Source organism: Haemorhous mexicanus, chromosome 2 (genome assembly GCF_027477595.1).
Source record: "Haemorhous mexicanus isolate bHaeMex1 chromosome 2, bHaeMex1.pri, whole genome shotgun sequence".
NCBI classification, from domain to species: Eukaryota; Metazoa; Chordata; class Aves; order Passeriformes; family Fringillidae; genus Haemorhous; species Haemorhous mexicanus.
Window position 1 is genome coordinate 90,185,104 of NC_082342.1, and position 18,647 is coordinate 90,203,750.

At 44.8% G+C, this 18,647-nt stretch overlaps 1 protein-coding gene across 1 annotated transcript in view; it reads right to left on the reverse strand.

Annotated features, from left to right (window-relative positions):
* GABRG3 (gamma-aminobutyric acid type A receptor subunit gamma3) overlaps window positions 1-13,255 on the reverse strand; it is a 300,729-nt gene extending 287,474 nt beyond the window's left edge. Inside the window, exons 1-2 of the mRNA XM_059839444.1 lie at window positions 12,858-13,255; window positions 9,613-9,761 (exon numbers count right to left, since the gene is read on the reverse strand). Of these exons, the coding sequence (XP_059695427.1) occupies window positions 9,613-9,761; window positions 12,858-12,910 (202 nt within the window). The 5' untranslated portion in view covers window positions 12,911-13,255. The remainder of the gene's footprint in view (window positions 1-9,612; window positions 9,762-12,857) is intronic.
* Window positions 13,256-18,647: the final 5,392 nt, after the last annotated feature.

Genomic DNA, 18,647 nt, shown 5'->3' on the forward strand with positions numbered 1-18,647 from the left:
CATGGCATCCAGAAAGTTTTTATGTATACTCCCATGATCCCCTCAGATTAAAAAACATGATAGTTTCTTTATAGAAAATAAGAGAGAATAACAACATCTTCTATATTTAGTTTATAATATAGTTTATAATAGCATCTTCTATATTTAGTTTTGTGTGTGACAGTTAAGACTAAGAGTTAGGCAAACATTAACAGTCAACCAAACTTTCCTACCTACAATGCTATTCAAGAAAAATAGTCTATCTGTGTATGCATCAAGACAGTTCAGCAAATAGTCATTGTAAGGAAATAAAACACAAAATAAAAGTTATCCGTGTAAATTATTTATTTACAGTCACAAAGATAAGGTTGTATTTTAAGGAGGCTTGCTGTTTAGTAAGTGGGTAAAACACAAAAGCAGTATTTTTTTCAACCTCACAGATTACACATAAAACATAAGTACTGCAAAGATATATGTGGTTTCTTAGAAATGAGAGACAGGAGCATTTTATATAGGCCTAGAACTGCATTACCAGGGTAAATTATGGAGTAAATTCAGAAAAACAGTGTTTGAATACTAAAATATTTCTATATATTGAAGTACAGTAAGTTGATCTAAAAAAAAAAAAAAATTAAACTGGGGTTCTTTGGACAGTTTTAAGCAGAAAGAATGAGTTGTAGGGCTTAAGGCTCAGTGCATTGGACTAAAATTTCTCTACTTATACTTTCAATATGGCACATTAAAATTTTACCTGAGAAAAGGATGAATAAAAAGTAGGATGTTTCCCCTGAGGGTTGAAAAGCTGAGAACCAAAGCAGGTCAGAAAGCCAAAGTAAAAATTTCCCTGTACTCAGTCCATGGTAAAGCAATTAGAAAAGCAGAGTTCAGGCATGAAGAAAGCTCACTGTCAAGATCCAGTTCTAATCAGAGTTGCTCCCATGCAGGATTTTGAAAGAGCCTATGTTTAATGCACTGGACCAGCATTAAACCAAGACTGTTTATGTAATCCTTCAAAACTCAAACATGTATCACAAAAACCTGAAATGGGTATTTTGGTGTGTTTATAGAGTAGTTTACCCCTAATTTGCTAACCTTGCTATTAATATTCTAGAAATGTTCATGGCCAACACTGCAAAAGAAAGTATCAGCTCCTGAAAATGGTAGAGAATTAGAACTCCTGCAGAATCAGAAGAAATCCCTTCTATCATCCCATCTAGAACCGAGATCATTCTCAATTTCATTGAACAGCAATCCTTTCCTCAAGAACATTCTTCTTCTTGAGGATTTCTAGTTAGGTGGCTAAATCAGAACAAAAGTCTCTGAAAGGAAGACAATCCACTTCTACCCTACCAAAAAAGAACAAAAAGGGAAATATCAGTGAGCACAATTAATGCATTTCTGATTTTTTTTTGTTACAATTTTTTTTATTGAGCTCTCACTATATTCAGCCCTGTTTCCTACTAGGTCTTAACCACAGCACTCTGTGTCCTAAACAACAGGTTATTCAAGTTTATTCTTCCATATAAATCTAAAATAGACTAAACTCTACAATCTTCTGCAGTGCCCAGTACCACAGAAGCTGGATCTAGGACTGTGGCTTTCCCTTCCTGAATGCTGCCATAATACAAACAGAATTTACCCCATCCCTCCTTCCCATGTGCTCTACCTTTACACACAAGTTGGCTTTCCAGGTACAACTCTCTATGATCAATCCTGAAACAATGAATATCTCTCTCACTACTTCATGTTATAAGATGCCTGACACTGTCATGTAGGCCAGCACCAAAAAGGACTTACAGCAGAAAGTAGTAATTTGACCTTGCATGACACTTCACAGCTTTCTCTGCACTATGATCTGGAAAATATTTTGATCTGTCAGGCAATATGCAGCCCTCTGTCACCACATATGGGGAAACTTAGCTGGAGCTAATTTAAAGAGCGTAAGGTGTGGCAATCAGCAGCTAGCAAAAATAACCTGACAGCCTCTGTGGTAATCGCCTGTGGTGCACTTCAGGGCTCATTTCTGTGCAACATGGTAGGAAAGCAGGTCAGACAGGAGAAAGATTGTGATTCTGCTTCAGAACTCAAGAATTTTCAATAGCATTGTGCCTGGAAAAGGACATATTCTTTAAAAACCAACAGAGTTGTTTCCTCTCAATCAACAGATTTGCTCCATGCATACACTGAGAATCTGGTTAAATTAGCTGCAAAGAAAACTTTTAAGTGCTTCAAAAGAGGACTGCTGTTAATGCTCCCAAACAGCACAGTAAAGCACATGAGACTGAGCTTAGTCTTCTGTGTTTGCTGATTCAAATGAGCCCATCTATTCGTACCAGCTCCGCTTGTACAAACCTACTCAGGGTAGTGAGAGCTGCACAGCAGTATCTGAGACTGCTCTCAACTTCAGAAATATGGCTAATGGTTATAAAGATACTGGAGGAGTTAAGAAAACCAGCATGACTCTCAAGACAGCTAGAACTGGTGGAGTCATATTCACTTCATATTCCAAAGTGAGAAGGAAGGAAGGAAACTACAAGTTACTGGGAAGGAAGTGGCGGAAGGAAGGAAGGAAGGAAGGAAGTGGCGGAAGGAAGGAAGGAAGGAAGTGGCGGAAGGAAGGAAGGAAGGAAGGAAGGAAGGAAGGAAGGAAGGAAGGAAGGAAGGAAGGAAGGAAGGAAGGAAGGAAGGAAGGAAGGAAGGAAGGAAGGAAGGAAGGAAGGAAGGAAGGAAGGAAGTGGCGGAAGGAAGGAAGGAAGGAAGTGGCGGAAGGAAGGAAGGAAGGAAGGAAGTGGCGGAAGGAAGGAAGGAAGGAAGGAAGGAAGGAAGGAAGGAAGGAAGGAAGGAAGGAAGGAAGGAAGGAAGGAAGGAAGGAAGGAAGGAAGGAAGGAAGGAAGGAAGGAAGGAAGGAAGGAAGGAAGGAAGTGGCGGAAGGAAGGAAGTGGCGGAAGGAAGGAAGGAAGGAAGGAAGGAAGGAAGGAAGGAAGGAAGGAAGGAAGGAAGTGGCGGAAGGAAGGAAGGAAGGAAGTGGCGGAAGGAAGGAAGGAAGTGGCGGAAGGAAGTGGCGGAAGGAAGGAAGGAAGGAAGGAAGGAAGGAAGGAAGGAAGGAAGGAAGGAAGGAAGGAAGGAAGGAAGGAAGGAAGGAAGGAAGGAAGGAAGGAAGGAAGGAAGGAAGGAAGGAAGTGGCGGAAGGAAGGAAGTGGCGGAAGGAAGGAAGTGGCGGAAGGAAGGAAGTGGCGGAAGGAAGGAAGGAAGGAAGGAAGTGGCGGAAGGAAGTGGCGGAAGGAAGTGGCGGAAGGAAGTGGCGGAAGGAAGTGGCGGAAGGAAGGAAGGAAGGAAGGAAGGAAGGAAGGAAGGAAGGAAGGAAGGAAGGAAGGAAGGAAGGAAGGAAGGAAGGAAGGAAGGAAGGAAGGAAGGAAGGAAGGAAGGAAGGAAGGAAGTGGCGGAAGGAAGGAAGGAAGGAAGTGGCGGAAGGAAGGAAGGAAGGAAGTGGCGGAAGGAAGGAAGGAAGTGGCGGAAGGAAGGAAGTGGCGGAAGGAAGGAAGGAAGGAAGGAAGGAAGGAAGGAAGGAAGGAAGGAAGGAAGGAAGGAAGGAAGGAAGTGGCGGAAGGAAGGAAGTGGCGGAAGGAAGGAAGTGGCGGAAGGAAGGAAGTGGCGGAAGTGGCGGAAGGAAGGAAGGAAGGAAGGAAGGAAGGAAGGAAGGAAGGAAGGAAGGAAGGAAGGAAGGAAGGAAGGAAGGAAGGAAGGAAGGAAGGAAGGAAGGAAGGAAGGAAGGAAGGAAGGAAGGAAGTGAGTGGCGGAAGGAAGGAAGGAAGGAAGGAAGGAAGGAAGGAAGTGGCGGAAGGAAGGAAGGAAGGAAGGAAGTGGCGGAAGGAAGGAAGTGGCGGAAGGAAGGAAGGAAGGAAGGAAGGAAGGAAGGAAGGAAGGAAGGAAGGAAGGAAGGAAGGAAGGAAGGAAGGAAGGAAGGAAGGAAGGAAGTGGCGGAAGGAAGGAAGTGGCGGAAGGAAGGAAGTGGCGGAAGGAAGTGGCGGAAGGAAGTGGCGGAAGGAAGGAAGGAAGGAAGGAAGTGGCGGAAGGAAGGAAGTGGCGGAAGGAAGGAAGGAAGGAAGGAAGGAAGTGGCGGAAGGAAGGAAGGAAGGAAGGAAGGAAGGAAGGAAGGAAGGAAGGAAGGAAGGAAGGAAGGAAGTGGCGGAAGGAAGGAAGTGGCGGAAGGAAGGAAGTGGCGGAAGGAAGGAAGGAAGGAAGGAAGGAAGGAAGGAAGGAAGGAAGGAAGGAAGGAAGGAAGGAAGGAAGGAAGGAAGGAAGGAAGGAAGGAAGGAAGGAAGGAAGGAAGGAAGGAAGGAAGGAAGGAAGGAAGGAAGTGGCGGAAGGAAGGAAGGAAGGAAGGAAGGAAGGAAGGAAGGAAGGAAGGAAGGAAGGAAGGAAGGAAGGAAGGAAGGAAGGAAGGAAGGAAGGAAGGAAGGAAGGAAGGAAGGAAGGAAGGAAGGAAGGAAGGAAGGAAGGAAGTGGCGGAAGGAAGGAAGTGGCGGAAGGAAGGAAGTGGCGGAAGGAAGTGGCGGAAGGAAGTGGCGGAAGGAAGGAAGGAAGGAAGGAAGTGGCGGAAGGAAGGAAGTGGCGGAAGGAAGGAAGGAAGGAAGGAAGGAAGTGGCGGAAGGAAGGAAGGAAGGAAGGAAGGAAGGAAGGAAGGAAGGAAGGAAGGAAGGAAGTGGCGGAAGGAAGGAAGTGGCGGAAGGAAGGAAGTGGCGGAAGGAAGGAAGGAAGGAAGGAAGGAAGGAAGGAAGGAAGGAAGGAAGGAAGGAAGGAAGGAAGGAAGGAAGGAAGGAAGGAAGGAAGGAAGGAAGGAAGGAAGGAAGGAAGTGGCGGAAGGAAGGAAGGAAGTGGCGGAAGGAAGGAAGGAAGGAAGGAAGGAAGGAAGGAAGGAAGGAAGGAAGGAAGGAAGGAAGGAAGGAAGGAAGGAAGGAAGGAAGGAAGTGGCGGAAGGAAGGAAGTGGCGGAAGGAAGGAAGTGGCGGAAGGAAGGAAGTGGCGGAAGGAAGGAAGTGGCGGAAGGAAGTGGCGGAAGGAAGGAAGGAAGGAAGGAAGGAAGGAAGGAAGGAAGGAAGGAAGGAAGGAAGGAAGGAAGGAAGGAAGGAAGGAAGGAAGGAAGGAAGGAAGGAAGGAAGGAAGGACACATTAAAAGCAAAATTGGTGTTTGTTGAAAAAGTCTCAGAACACAGACTGGTGAAGCTTTCTCCAAAATATGCAATTCAGAGGCTTCCTTAATGTAAGGATACATCTGAGAAACAGAAGATGTAAACATGAAATACAAACTGCCTTACTACTCTGCCATTCAAACCCTAATCTAGGGTGAGACTTTTTCCCTCCCACTCTTAATGGCACATTCCAGAAACCTCTCACATGCTAAATTTTTGATGGGTAAATTTCACAATTAAAGAAAACTATTACATATTAGTTTCCACACAGAACATCAGTCAGGAAATGTGACTGAAAAACTTTCTACTTAGTTAAAAATTTTCTGTTTAAGGCAAATTATATTCCATATGAAGTTAAGCTTGAAACCATGTAGGGTTCTAAAGGTAGCTCTTCTTTTCCTTAACTTTGTTGGGGTCTAAGTCGTCCACTAAGGAAGGTGAGAGGGAAGATTTCATTAAGATTTCCTTCCTTTGAAGGAAACTGTGTTTCGCTTCATTGTTGGGTCTTCTTTTGTTTGTTTTTGCTTGTTTGTTTGTGTGGGTTTTCATTGTAATTTAAATTTTAGACCTGTCAATCACAGAAAAAAAAAAAAGATCAGTTACAAAAATCTGGTTTATTACTAGAATTGAAATGAAACTAAGATATTTTTAGCTGTAATTACCATCATTCTGTTCTGCGCCCTCTTGGTTTGCCTAATATTTCTGTTTCATTTTATTAATAAAGAGGAAGCAAAATTTCAGGGCCAGAACCTGGCCCTACTAAGTTTCAGGATTTGTATCAATGTGACACGGGAGGAAAAAAGCACACTTGCAGGATAGCAAGCCTTACTGCACCTGCAGGTAGAAAATGACGCATATCCATTAAACAGGTCTTCACTTCAAAGCACTTTGAAACAAAACACAGAATACCTGCCTATGGAAGAGATGTGAAGACCTTCATAGCTGTGAATTGGTTTAGTCTTTTTCTAGGATTGGTGCCTTTGATACTACGCAAAAGACCTGAGTATCTCAGATCTATAATTGTAGCTGGTAAAAAAATTGGTGAAAAGATGCTTTACATCATAAAACACTTTTCTTTTTGATCTAATCTGTACACTGTTATTAGCTCTTCAGTATAAAGTGCCTTCTTTCTTTTTTTTTCAATTCAAAAAGGTATGTATTTTTTGTGGTATAATAGAAACTTTCCAGATACTACCAATAAAATAAAAACCCTCAAAAGCCATGATATTCATGGAGAAAAGAAATCTGCCAAGTCTGTGGCCACAGGGGATGCAGTCAGGCATTCCCCTGATGGAAGAACACTGCTTTGTTTCCAAAGATCAAAGGAAATTCCCTATTAGTGAGACAGGTCCTGCTAAGGTATGCTTTGCTAATAGCTTTCACAGGTTAGCTGTTTTACCCAGTATTTAGTTTGTTCAATCCACTCTTTAAAAATCCTTGCTTGGAACCTTACAGGTGATGCCTGAAGTGCTGAGTGTTAAGTTGTACCTATGATCTGAGCAACAGTCACTTACGTAGAAGCTGAGGCCAAGTATAGGCCAGGATCAGGGGGGAAAAAAAAGTCCTAGCCTTGTATGCAAGCAGTGACCTACACACTCTTTACAGTGGTTCAGATGTGCTTGGGTGACAGGAGGAAAGAGGGTAGCTAAGTGTTCACAGTGCCCTCACCGATAGCTGTACTGCTGGCCTGGAGGAGATGAGATTGCTGATGATGTCAGTGTCCACAGTATGGCAAAAGGGCACTCAGAATATACCTTTACCAGGTAGGACTCTATTTTGAGCTAGCCAAAATATCAGTTGCTCTGAGAAGAATGAAAACCACAAAGAAGTCACAGCCTGTGCCTGCATGCACTTGGATATATTTTATTCGCCACAGTCTCCTCCTTCTCTCCATGGTTTTTGGCTGCAGAAGTGTCTGCCCAAGTGATCTGAAACTGGCAATCCTAACCTTAGAAAGTGCAAAGTATTTCCTAGGCCGTTCTGACTGCATTCAGAACAAAGACCATTTCCTCAGGACGAGCTAAAGCTACACACTGTTAGAAATACTGGATTTGCAATAAAGGATTGAAAAACTGAGTGAAGAGCAGTGTGACGTGAAATGGTGAGTCCTGTGGGTCAGACAACTTCCTTCCCAGCAGTACCATGCTAATGTAAAGGCCCTAGTGAGTAGGTGACTGTATACGAGTCCTGGATTTAACCCTCAGTATTGGCTGAACTTGTGCTTGAATCTGAGAATCACTTCTCACTTCTTCTACTGGTTCACTCCATGCTTCCTCTAATTTCCAAAACATGTGCTTTTTTATTTTATGGTCTATGTTACCTGGCACACTACCTTTTCTTCCTGGTGCTCTAGCTGGTATGTATAATGCTTTAAAGCATTTGTATTAATACTGAGACCTTCAGGGCAGCAAGACAGTTCTGTTGCCAGGACATGTCAACCACCCTATTAGGAGGATAACCAGCTCCCAGATGGAAAGGAAGATGTGCTTGTGTGTGAGGCACCAGCCAGCAATTCAGGGAAGTTATCTGTAATGCCGGATTCTCTAGCATTCCCCTTGTGTTCTCCTTGCCAAATGCGACAGCTCCACAACTTCAAAAGGGCAATGTTATTTATCTGCATCAAAGGTAGGAGAGGTGCAAAGAGGGACCAGGGGAGGAAGCAGAGATCAACTGACTTCTGTAGCATTTGAACAACACTCAGCAAAGGTTCTGAAATAGCCAGATTGCCATCAAAGACAAAAAATGGCCTAGGACCAAGATGCTTGATAGAAATAGATGTAGTTTAGAACTATAAAATCTGTTTGATATATGAAGAGCTGTGTAATTTGACTCCTTTCTCTAAAACAGGATTTACAAAATGTTGTGGAGACACAAAAGGAATTATTTTGGTAACAATGACTTCCCAGTGTTGTAAGATATGTCTGACCTCTACTGATTTATGGCAACTGATATGGGGACTTTAGGCGATTACTTTGCCCCACATAAGCATAATGTAATTCACTCTGCCTTTAGTCAGTGATCTGAGGACACAGTGTACAAAATAAATAAAAAAATTTGTCTGAGACTGTCTTCCAGATGTTGATATGGGTGGGAAAGTGTGAAAGTGTGTTAAAGCATCTCTCCATCAGATACTAAGATAGCATGACAAACTAAGTAGAGAGATCTAAATGTCACTTTGTGATAAAAACAGACACACCTATCAAATATGATCTTCGTAAATACTATAGAAAATCAAAGTAATAGCTATAAAAAGAACTAAACAGACCCTCTTTTTGATACCACAGGATAGTATTTGTTTTTCTGCAACTGTTGCATTATTGTGTAGCTATGAGACACTCATAATTGTAATGATGAATACATATAGATGGCTCTTACTTCCCTCTAAACCAATCCAAAGGGATCACCTAGAAAGCATAAGAATACATGTGCCATTAGCAAACAATAATTTCACTTATAATGACTGATAGGAATGCTCCTCTAATCCCTGCAAATATTTAGGGAAAGCAAATTATATTAGGTGATTGTTCTGAGTATTCCCCATTCTCAGTTTGTCCTGAAGCACATGCAAGGTACAGTAAATATAAATGACAAATTCTCTCTGATTTCTGTCATACAAACTTGCTGTGAACAAACTGAGCAGCAGTTGTGCTACAGCCAGTATGCCCTAGGGGTGCAAACCGGGAAAAAAGGAATCACTGCAACAGGTGGAACACTAAAAAAAAAAAAAAAAAACAAATAAAAACAAACCCAAAAAAAACAACAACAACAACAAAAAAGCAAAACCAAAAAAAAAACCAAACAGACCCACAACAGGTTTGAAAACTCATTATACAAGTTAAAACAATGTAATAGCCCAAGATGGTTATAAGCAGGTACCTACAGACTCTTATATACTTATATGTAGTAGCGCTGACCATGAGACACTTTGACTCTGTAAGATTTCTGTTGGAGATGTCTGCTGGTTTGTGGAAGATAATCTCTGGAGCTGCCCTATACACAGGCAGATCCCAGTGCCTTATTCTCTGCATTAAGGAACATAACTTTCCAGATCATATTTTGAAGATAATAGATGCACATTCTTCTCTTGCTGTGTCCTACTTTTTGTTTTAGTATGCTGAGGTTTTGTTTGCTTCTCAAGGTGTGAGATTTTCAGCATGGACTGGATGACAAAAGAGGTGTGTTCCTCTGCCAAAGACTTAAGGACTAGCCCTTCCATATCCTTACACAAACTCTGTACAAACCAACAAAATTTCAGGACCCCAAGCTACCACCAGATTTCTTTGTGAGAATTAGCATTTTAAAAATATTTACTTGGAAATCAACTTCAGCCAAAAAAACTTAATCTACACTTCACCAGATATTTGTACACACTTCCAGAATATAGTAACATATCTACTCTGCACCCAGAGAAGCTTATCCTCACTTGTGCAGAAAGAAGTACTTACTTCCAATATCTGGCCGCAGCTTTTTGTCATACTCTCTCAACAGCTTGTTTAGTATGAGAGTCACATCTGTATCTTGTGTTTTTGGAGCTAAAACCCATTTTTGGTTAGTTGCTCCATCTTCATATTCATCGTCTTCAACCTTTCTAGAACTGCAAAACAAATGAAACAAACAGATATTATTTTACATTACTAAAAAAGGATGCAACAGGTGCAACAGGATTTTCCCATTAACAACTGCTGAGTATCTGTGGATAGGTCATGATTGACAATTGTTTAGAAATTGTCTTCTTGAAGTGTCTTCAAAAAGTTACACTCTAGAAGATAATACAGCTATCAGAGTAGTATTTTATATCCTGTATTTTAATGAACCTAGTCTGACTAGTTTACAATATACTTTTACAAAGAGCGAACATCTGCAGTATTACTTTATTAATACATCAAGACAACTGATTCATCTCTTGCACAAAGCCTAATAAGAGTATTAAAAATTCAGATCTGTTAATGCTTCCTGATCATTTTATCCTATTAATAAATTATTATATTCTCAGTGCATGAATTTCAGAGTTTAATGTATTACAAGGCTTAGAATTAAGAGCTCATTCCTTGAATTTGAGATGGATTATCACAAGCACACAAACACATTGAATAAATTAATCTTAATTTCCTTACAGCTTTAGTAACTTTTCTTAAAAACAGTACTACACCAAGAGTTGCAACTTTATTCCTTTAGAGGTGGATTATGTTTATTTTAACAGTATATTAATGCAAATGTGGTGAAACTACAGTTTGGCCAGAAATCACAAAAAGAGCTATTTTCACTCAAGAGTAATTTCATTTGTGCAACTTTTTGTGCACGGACTTTAAAACGTTGATTTGAAGATGATATCTTCATCAGATGTATCTTTTGGTATCTTAGAAACCAAATATGTTTGATGCCTCTCACTGGAGAAATCTATGTCAGACTGAGATGAAGTTATTAGGAGGAAAGATAACCTCAGTGATGAAACCTATCGAAGGAATCGTGTGTTATTTCACCTGCAATTGCTCAATTTTGCAACTTTTTTAAACAAATGTCAATAATTATGTGAGCTGAAAAACAGTGGAGAATGAGAGGAACAAGTCTTGTTTGTTCATGGGATGTGCTACACACATCTGTGCAACTTTTTTCTCTCCCTCTCCTTTTCTCCATAATGACACCAGTGTATTTTAAAATACCTCAGATTTCCAGAAGACTTGATAAATACTCTATGTGAACATCAAAAAAACCTGATACAAATATAAAAATTTAATCACAGAGCATCATCAACCCTCATATTGCTTGAAGACCACTATTTGAGAACATAATGAAACTTTAAACTGAAACTGCTTTACACCCAATATGCCCCTAAAGATTAACCACAAATCACTTAACATGACCTCACAATTTGCAATTGCTGTAGGCACAATTTCTATATAAAAATAATTTTTAAACCTAGACCCTGGAGATTTTCTGAAGAGAGCTCATATAACTGAGCTGTAAAAGTAGAGAAAACTTAGGACAAAATTTTGAATAGACAACCACTATTCTTCTGTTATTGGGCTGTATTTTTTAAAAACTTGACTTTTTTTTTCTTTTTCAAATTCACCTAATCAGCATTGAAAAAAATCAAAAGGATTTTGGAAGAAATTTTTTCCTATCAGATTCATTATAAGCCCTGTGTTTTAATACTGCTGTTGCAGAACCATTCTCAAAGGAGGCATCATCTCCAAACATACATGGTTGATATTTCCGAGCCGAAGCTCTGCAGTGGTGTTGAATTGCTGATAGCAAAGAAGGACAAATCATACGTCTTTTTCTGCTGCAGCCACCACAACTTTACCACAGGCATTCAGAATGCACCTGGAAATGAGAACTGAGTTCAAGCAGTATCATGATTCCTATTTCAGGGAGATGCTACTTTAAAACAAGTCACTAACAAGAGTCTAACAAAGCACTGTAAGACCTTTTAGATTCCTTCACTCTAGCAGCTTCTTTCCTAGAAAGTACCTCCAAACCATTTAAATCCCTACCTATCTTCCACATTCAGACTGGAGGTGGAAGAGGTTTCAGAGTGGATCAGACTAATACACTAGACACAAATTTTTCAAACTTTTTTGCTTTCTTCCTTAAAAAGTTATTATTTCCCTTCCATTGCTTATCTCGTCAGAGTTAAATCAATAGTGCTCCTTCAAGGCACTTGAGGTTGCATTTTTCTTTTGTAACCCTACAGGTGACTACTAATTCCTCTCATATTCCTGTCATCCAGAGAAATAACTACAGGGGGATGACAAGCCAGTCTCAAACTAGGAAGGAAGAAAGGCTACATGCCTTTCCCCAACTCTTCATCAATTTTGATTCTGTAAGGTGACAGAGAAGAGACTGTGCACAATCTGCAGGGAAGGAAGTCTAGAAAACTCTGAGACATTGTCAGGAAAGGGTTTATTTTCTGCAATAGGTGTGTCCCACACTTGCTGTGGAGGCTTGCATGAAGCATCCTCTAGTTCCTGTGGGGATTTAAGAGATAGACACCACTCAGGTGTGGGGCAGGCTGCCAGGGAGGACAGGGGAAGGCCTCTGAGCATGCCTGTAGCCTGGCTCGTGGTGGTTCCTACAGGAAGAAGCTGAGCTGACCCCTCTGCCTGGGTTATTCTGTGAAGATGTACGACAGCCCGAGACAACCAAAAAGACCGAAGTGCAAAAGGTCAGGGCTGACGCTGCCGGCTGTGCCCCTCTGGCATCTAAGAGGGGATACCGGACCCCGCCGGGCAGACCCTTCCCGGCCCTGAGGCGGGGACCAGGGGATCACGCATCCCGCGGCTCGTCCCTCACGCCGACCCCGCCCGCGGATCCCCGGGGGTGGCGTGGAGGGAAGCCGGAGCCGTGAGGGGAGCCCGAGCAGCTCCAGCCGCCATCCCACCGGGTGCCGGCAGCCGCCCGAGGGGGAAACTTTCTGCCGGGCCGGCTCAGGACAGGGCCCTCGCGGGCGACCTCCGGCTTCAGGCGGGGCAGGGAAGCACCGCGGCGCCGGGCGGGTCCCGGGAAGGGAGCGGGGTCAGCCGTGTTCGGGAACAGAGCCCCGGCACGGCGCGGAAGAAGGTGGGGAGAGCCCACTGTTTTTCCTGGGTGCCGAATATTGTGCAAACTCCGGCAAATGGGACTTCAGCCCTCCAGCCCCAGTGCAGAGAGGAGAGGGGCTGGAGGGGGGGCGAGGGGAGCGCAGACTTACCAAGCGTGGAACACTGAGAGGAGGAAGAAAACCGGCAGGAGCTTAGCGGACATGGTCCGGACAGCGCTGGCCAGGTGAGAGGTGCGGCAGGATGAAGGAAACGTTGCAGAATGTTCACATGGAAGGGAGAATGAGCAGTGAGGTAAAGGTCTGAGCCTCTCCTCCTCTGTAGTCTCAGCTTAATACCCTGAAGAAAACACTCTCTTCCACAACGCTCCGAGAAGGGAGGGAGGAGGCGAGAGGGAAAAGAAAATTAAAAAAAAAAAAAAAAAAAGCAGAAGTGGAACGAGGGGGAAATCCCCAGCGGAGAGGCCAGGTATAAATCAGGCTCCGCTGGCTGACAGGTGTTCAGCGGGCACGGAGCTGCGGCGCGTCCCCTTTGCCGGCAGCCAGTTGCCGGGTGCAGCGGCGCGGCCTCTCCCGCTGCCCGGGCTGGCGCTGGCCGTGCCCCCCGGGCGGTGCACAGCGCCGAGCAGCCCGGGCCCCGCCGGGCCGCGGGAGCCGCGGGGCAGGCCGGGCCGGGCCGGGCCGGGCCGGGAGGGGGGCGGGCAGGGGCGGGGGGAAGGGGCGCACCTTGCCCCCCCCGCGGAGCGCCTGCCCGCAGCCAGCCCCGCAGCGCGGCACCGGAGCGCAGCCGGGGACCGCCCCGCATCGGAGAGCACCTCGTCCCCGCTCCCTGCCCAACAGGTTCCCGCCTCGCCGGCAACTGGAGGAGCCGGGAAGTGAACCCTGCCCCCGCCCCAGTGGGCGCGCACACACGCACACGAGAGAGGGGGAGCAGCAAACCCGGCAGCCGCAGTCAGTCGGCAGCCGGGAGTTCTCCCCGAGATCAGCAGCCCGATGCCCCAGACGGGGTGGCCGGCGGAAGGATCCCCGTGATGTTTTGCGGGATGTCCTCATGCCCAAACCCCAGAATTACTTGCCGAAAGCCCCCCACCGCCCGGGGCTGGAGGTGCTCTCTTCACAAGGAGGGAGAGGGGTCGGGTGCTGGTGTCGGGGTGATCGGAGCGACGGGCATTCCGATGTACACACAGGCGCAGATCCATGTAATCGGTGCGGCTGCTTGCACGGACAGATGGACAAACGCAAGGCAGTGTGTTTCGGTACGCCTCTGTATCTAGGTGGATGTATGCAGAAGTTTGCATGCACTGTACGAATGCATGGATACACATGTATATGCACAAGGTATGCCAGAAAAATGTATACACGGAGGAAAGAGGTCTACACGATCCTGTAGACCAGGTTACTTATGTATAAGACCAGACTTATGTGTACACTGTGAACTTCGAAGTAAATTAGGTTTTTCTGCTGTGACAACTCGAAAATGAGACAACAGTCAAGTGTATTCAGGGCAAAAATAGTTTGTGTTTGGACAACTTTTGTCTTTCGACTCCACTAGGAACAGCACAGTGATTTTTAGCGACTTCAGTTCTCTTCAGGTGTATGGAGCTTTGCACCAGGCATCGGGGTAATTGGAATATTCCCCTTTGTTTTCAGAATGGGAAGTCACAAAATTTCACTTACGTAATGCTAATTTGAAAACAAAAAACTGACAGAGGTACAGCGAGTTACCGCTTTCCTGTGATCAGAAATCTCGGGAATGTAAATCTCGGTTTCCTTCTCCCTTAGACAAAACTTCCATGTCCTGGGGGAGTCGTTTTTAATTGTTTAATTAAAAAGAAATCTGCTGGAAGACGGAATCTTGCTTTTAGCATAACTCCTACAGGATGCCTAGAAGAGCTGGCTATAGGCAGTTCTGTTCCCGAAGTTAATTTTTGAAGGAACAACACATCTTTAGGAAAATCTGTCGTGAGTCAGGCAATTAACTCTCAGTAATTCACTTTAGTGGTTTTCTTTCAACCTTTCGGGTTTTGGTTTTTTGTTTTTTTTTTTTTTTTTTTTTATTTCCAACCTAAACGCCTCTTTACTAGATTATACAGCAGTTCTTTCGTGTTTACTTTGTCAAATTGCAGTTACCGTGAATTGCTAATAATAATTTGTTACAAAGCTTGTGCTCTTTTCGGTCACCGGCAGAGAAATGCGGCTGGAAGACAGGCCGCCTGCTGCCCTGAGAAAATGAGGAAGGGAACGGACGGCGAATGCTCGGGGGTTGCCTGGATTTCACCAGGAACAGCCATGCTGACGGTCAAGCAGCACGCCGATCGGCTGCTGTGAAGTTTGCGGGAGCACCGGCGCTGCGGAGCGGGCGGGAGGCGGGACGGGGCGAACAGGGGAGCCGCCGCCTCCCAGCGACCCGAGAAGGTCCCGGCAGCACGGGGTTTGGCACCGCCACACGGCGACGGGCCGCAGGCATTTGAAGGTTTCCTGAAGGCTGCTGCTCATGCAAACATCATTTAGGGCTCCCAGGTCGCGGTGCCCACGTCCCGGCTCGCAGCGCCCGCGCGTTCGGAAAGCAAGGACGGGAAGCGCCCGACATGCAAGGAGGGGTTTCCCCTGTGCTGGCCATATAGAAAAATGTGTGTATTCACACGCACGCTCAATTTTAATAAATAAAAGCTTAGCCCGGCCTCGGCAACCGTACCGGGGAGCCCAGCAGCGCGAACAGCTGGGGCGGAGCTGCAGCATCGGAGAAGGCTGCGGCGGCCGGGCCGGAGGAGCTCGCTTCGCCGCCAGCGGGAGGGGTGGCTAGGGGCCGCCGTGCCTCTGCCACCTCCCGGGTGGGCGGCACGAGTGAGCCAGATAGCAGGTGGCAGAGACCCGGAGGTGAAACACGCCAGCGGCGGTTTACGATGAGAAATGGCGAGTGCAGGACCACCTCCGCATCCCCGCTCTCGGCGGCCCTGCTCCGCGGGACCCCCGGGCGGGATGGGAGGGAGCCGGGGGTGGTTTCCCCGCCGCGGCGGCTCCGTCGGGCGCCGCTCCTCCTCTTCGTCGCCCGCCAGCCCCATCCCTCCCGGAGCGCATCCTGGCGCGGAGTTGGGATCCTCTGGCGGCGGCGGCGGGAAGCGCGAGGGACTGTGCCGGTCCCCGCCCCTCGCTGCCTCCCACCGGCGGCTGAGCGCTCGGTTCTCATTGCGCCGTGAGCGGAACTTTATGTGACCGTCGAGTCATTCATACCTCGAGAAAGACCTTCACAGTGTCCCCTCTTTCCTTGCAGAGTGTCCGGAATCCCCAAGGCTCTATCGGAGCAATGTGGTTCATTGATTATTGACTCCTTCTCTTCAGGCTGTAAGAAAAAAGGTGATGTTTAAGGTTTTCTTTCTGCTGTCCTCGGTGCGTTAATGCCAAAGGGATACTTTAGCACTACTCTTTATTACAACTCATGCCTCAATAATTTCTGCTCCTCCTATTTATACTCACATCCTTCTGTTTTACTTTTAAACACACTCTCTGCCTTAGCTGAGCCTTTCAAGTTGTATGTTCAGGTAAGGGTCATGATTATCCAGCACAGGTTTCAACAAAAGAACTTTTTATCGTGCCATGTAATGATAGTAAAATGTTTATGTTCTCAGTAATACTCTCCAGCACAACAAAATGCATCCACATTTTAACTTACCTTTCATTGCACTTTCACAGAAGGTATCTTTTCAGCCTGAGGGATGCCTCTGTGGTATGTCCTGTGCAGTGGGGAAGAATGAGTCTCTGAAAGTAGCTCTGCAGGGAGCTAGCTAGCATAAATAATGAGGGAAATGCCAAAGAAGGAAATGGGACTCATGGATCAAATTCCTCACTTGCTAGAACTGAGAGCCCCATCTCAAGTGCAGAACAGTTTGGGCACCTGCATTTTCTGAGATTCAGTGTTGAAAGAGAGCCCTACTATTGGTTCTACTAGCACTCCAGTGCTACCTATATAGCATGAGAAGCACAGAAGGGAACTGGGTCTGCTCTGAGACAAAGAAGGAAGGACCTGAAATCCATATCCTACAGTTCCTGGAGTCCTCCAGCTGAGGGCTTATTAGATATTTCTAAGAGGCTTGAGCCAGTTTATTCTGACTGAAGGTCTCTGTTGCTCCTGCTGGAGCCTTTAGGTAGGAAGTTGAACCCCAGACGTCCCAACAATTTCTGTGTGCTCTCAATTCTTGTCCTTCAGCACGGGGGCTCTCTGCTCTCTGGCTCATGGACAGGATAGGGAGAATCCCTCCTGATGCTGCCATGCTGCAGTTTTTCAGCAGCTGTGTGTAGACTTCGGGCAGAAGCATAGACATCCAGGGCAGGCAGGGCTGCTCCTCTGGGGCCAGGCCATCCTTGAGCAGTTGTCCTGAGAACATCAAAAACACCAGCCCCCAGTGAATGAAGAACTGAGCCCAGATCCACTGAGGCCAAAACTGCCTTGGGTGGCTGGCTCCAACATTTATTATCATTTATGTGTTAAGTTATAGTGGGTAGTTGCCCTCTGTGTAATAATTTTCCTACCTACAAATCCAGCCTTTCACTGTTGGTCCAGTCCATTGAAACCTATCAGGATTTCTCAAAAACTCTCCAAATTCATCTAACTGAAATTAGTTGGTTTCTTCAATCGATATTCTTACCTTTTACTTTGCTTTTAGCCAGGGACTAATTTAAGCAGCAACTTTTAAGACATTATGACTGTGAGAAGTGATAATTGCTTTTGAGGATGGCACTGAAAAGGAAATAATGCATTACAGAATTGGACACTTACACTTCAATCTAAATTAGGGATAATCCTTGGAAGAACCTTCAGAAGTCCTTCGGGCTTCATAAAATCTAACTTCCAATCTTTCTATTTTCTCAAAATTGAACAAATCTCTATAACAACATAGTGGAAAATGTAAAATTGGTTAAGTAAGGATTTTATCTGAGAGTCACTATGTAATGACCATACTTAAGTGTTTGCAGTGACATAAAAATATATAAAGGAATAGAAAGGATTCAAGTAATTTTATAATTTCAGTGTCAATTCCAATCTGAGAAGCAAGGGTATTAGGGGAAATACATCCTTATTACAAAGAACTTTTTCTCCAGATTTAAAAAATCTGCAACTGATACATTAATCTTCTCTGCATAAAATGAAGAGCAGAACAGTTTAATTCATTTTTCTTCAAAGTTTAACTTAGATGTTGAGCAAGAATTTTTGAAAGATGAGATTATTTCATAAAATCATTACTCCCTCAGTTTTTTATAAATATGTTCAGTTATTCCACAGAGAGTTCATTCTATTTAGAAAAAAGCAGAACACAACTCAAGATAACAGAAGAGGGTTCAGCTTTAGAAAATACATTGTTGCTTAAATTCATCCTTAAAGTAAGTTGGCATAGCTCAAATATCAGAAATTAAAAATCTCTTCCATTGTATTTGACTTGTTCTTTCATTCTTACTGGGTGCAAGGAAGGAAATTTGGCAGCTGCCTGCACACACTCCCCCTACAGTGCTGAATTGTTGTAATTCACTTTTCAACTCTTTTTTCATTAAAGCATACATGAAAAAATCAATGAGAAGCAATTCCTATTTATTACTCCCTTTGGCCATGACTAAGCTGTGAAGTAGCTCTGTCCTGCAGGGTCCTAATTCACCCATGCTGGGGACAGTGACACAGCTCACTCCATTCCCAAAAGCCCAAGCTACTTCCACAGGATACCAGGGGAAGATGGTGCACATCCAGATACCACCCCAGCCTGGGGCAGGACAAAGCCAAGGTGTTTTGGTTGAGCCAGGACCTGGAAAAATGCTCCTGTCTCCCACAGTTCGGGTACCATCTCAGTGAGTAGTGATCTCCCACACAAAGAGTTCCACTGACTCTGGAGAGATCTGAATTGTGAGGTAGGATATAATGCGAGGCAATAGCATTTAAGTATTCCAGCCTGGAGTGTA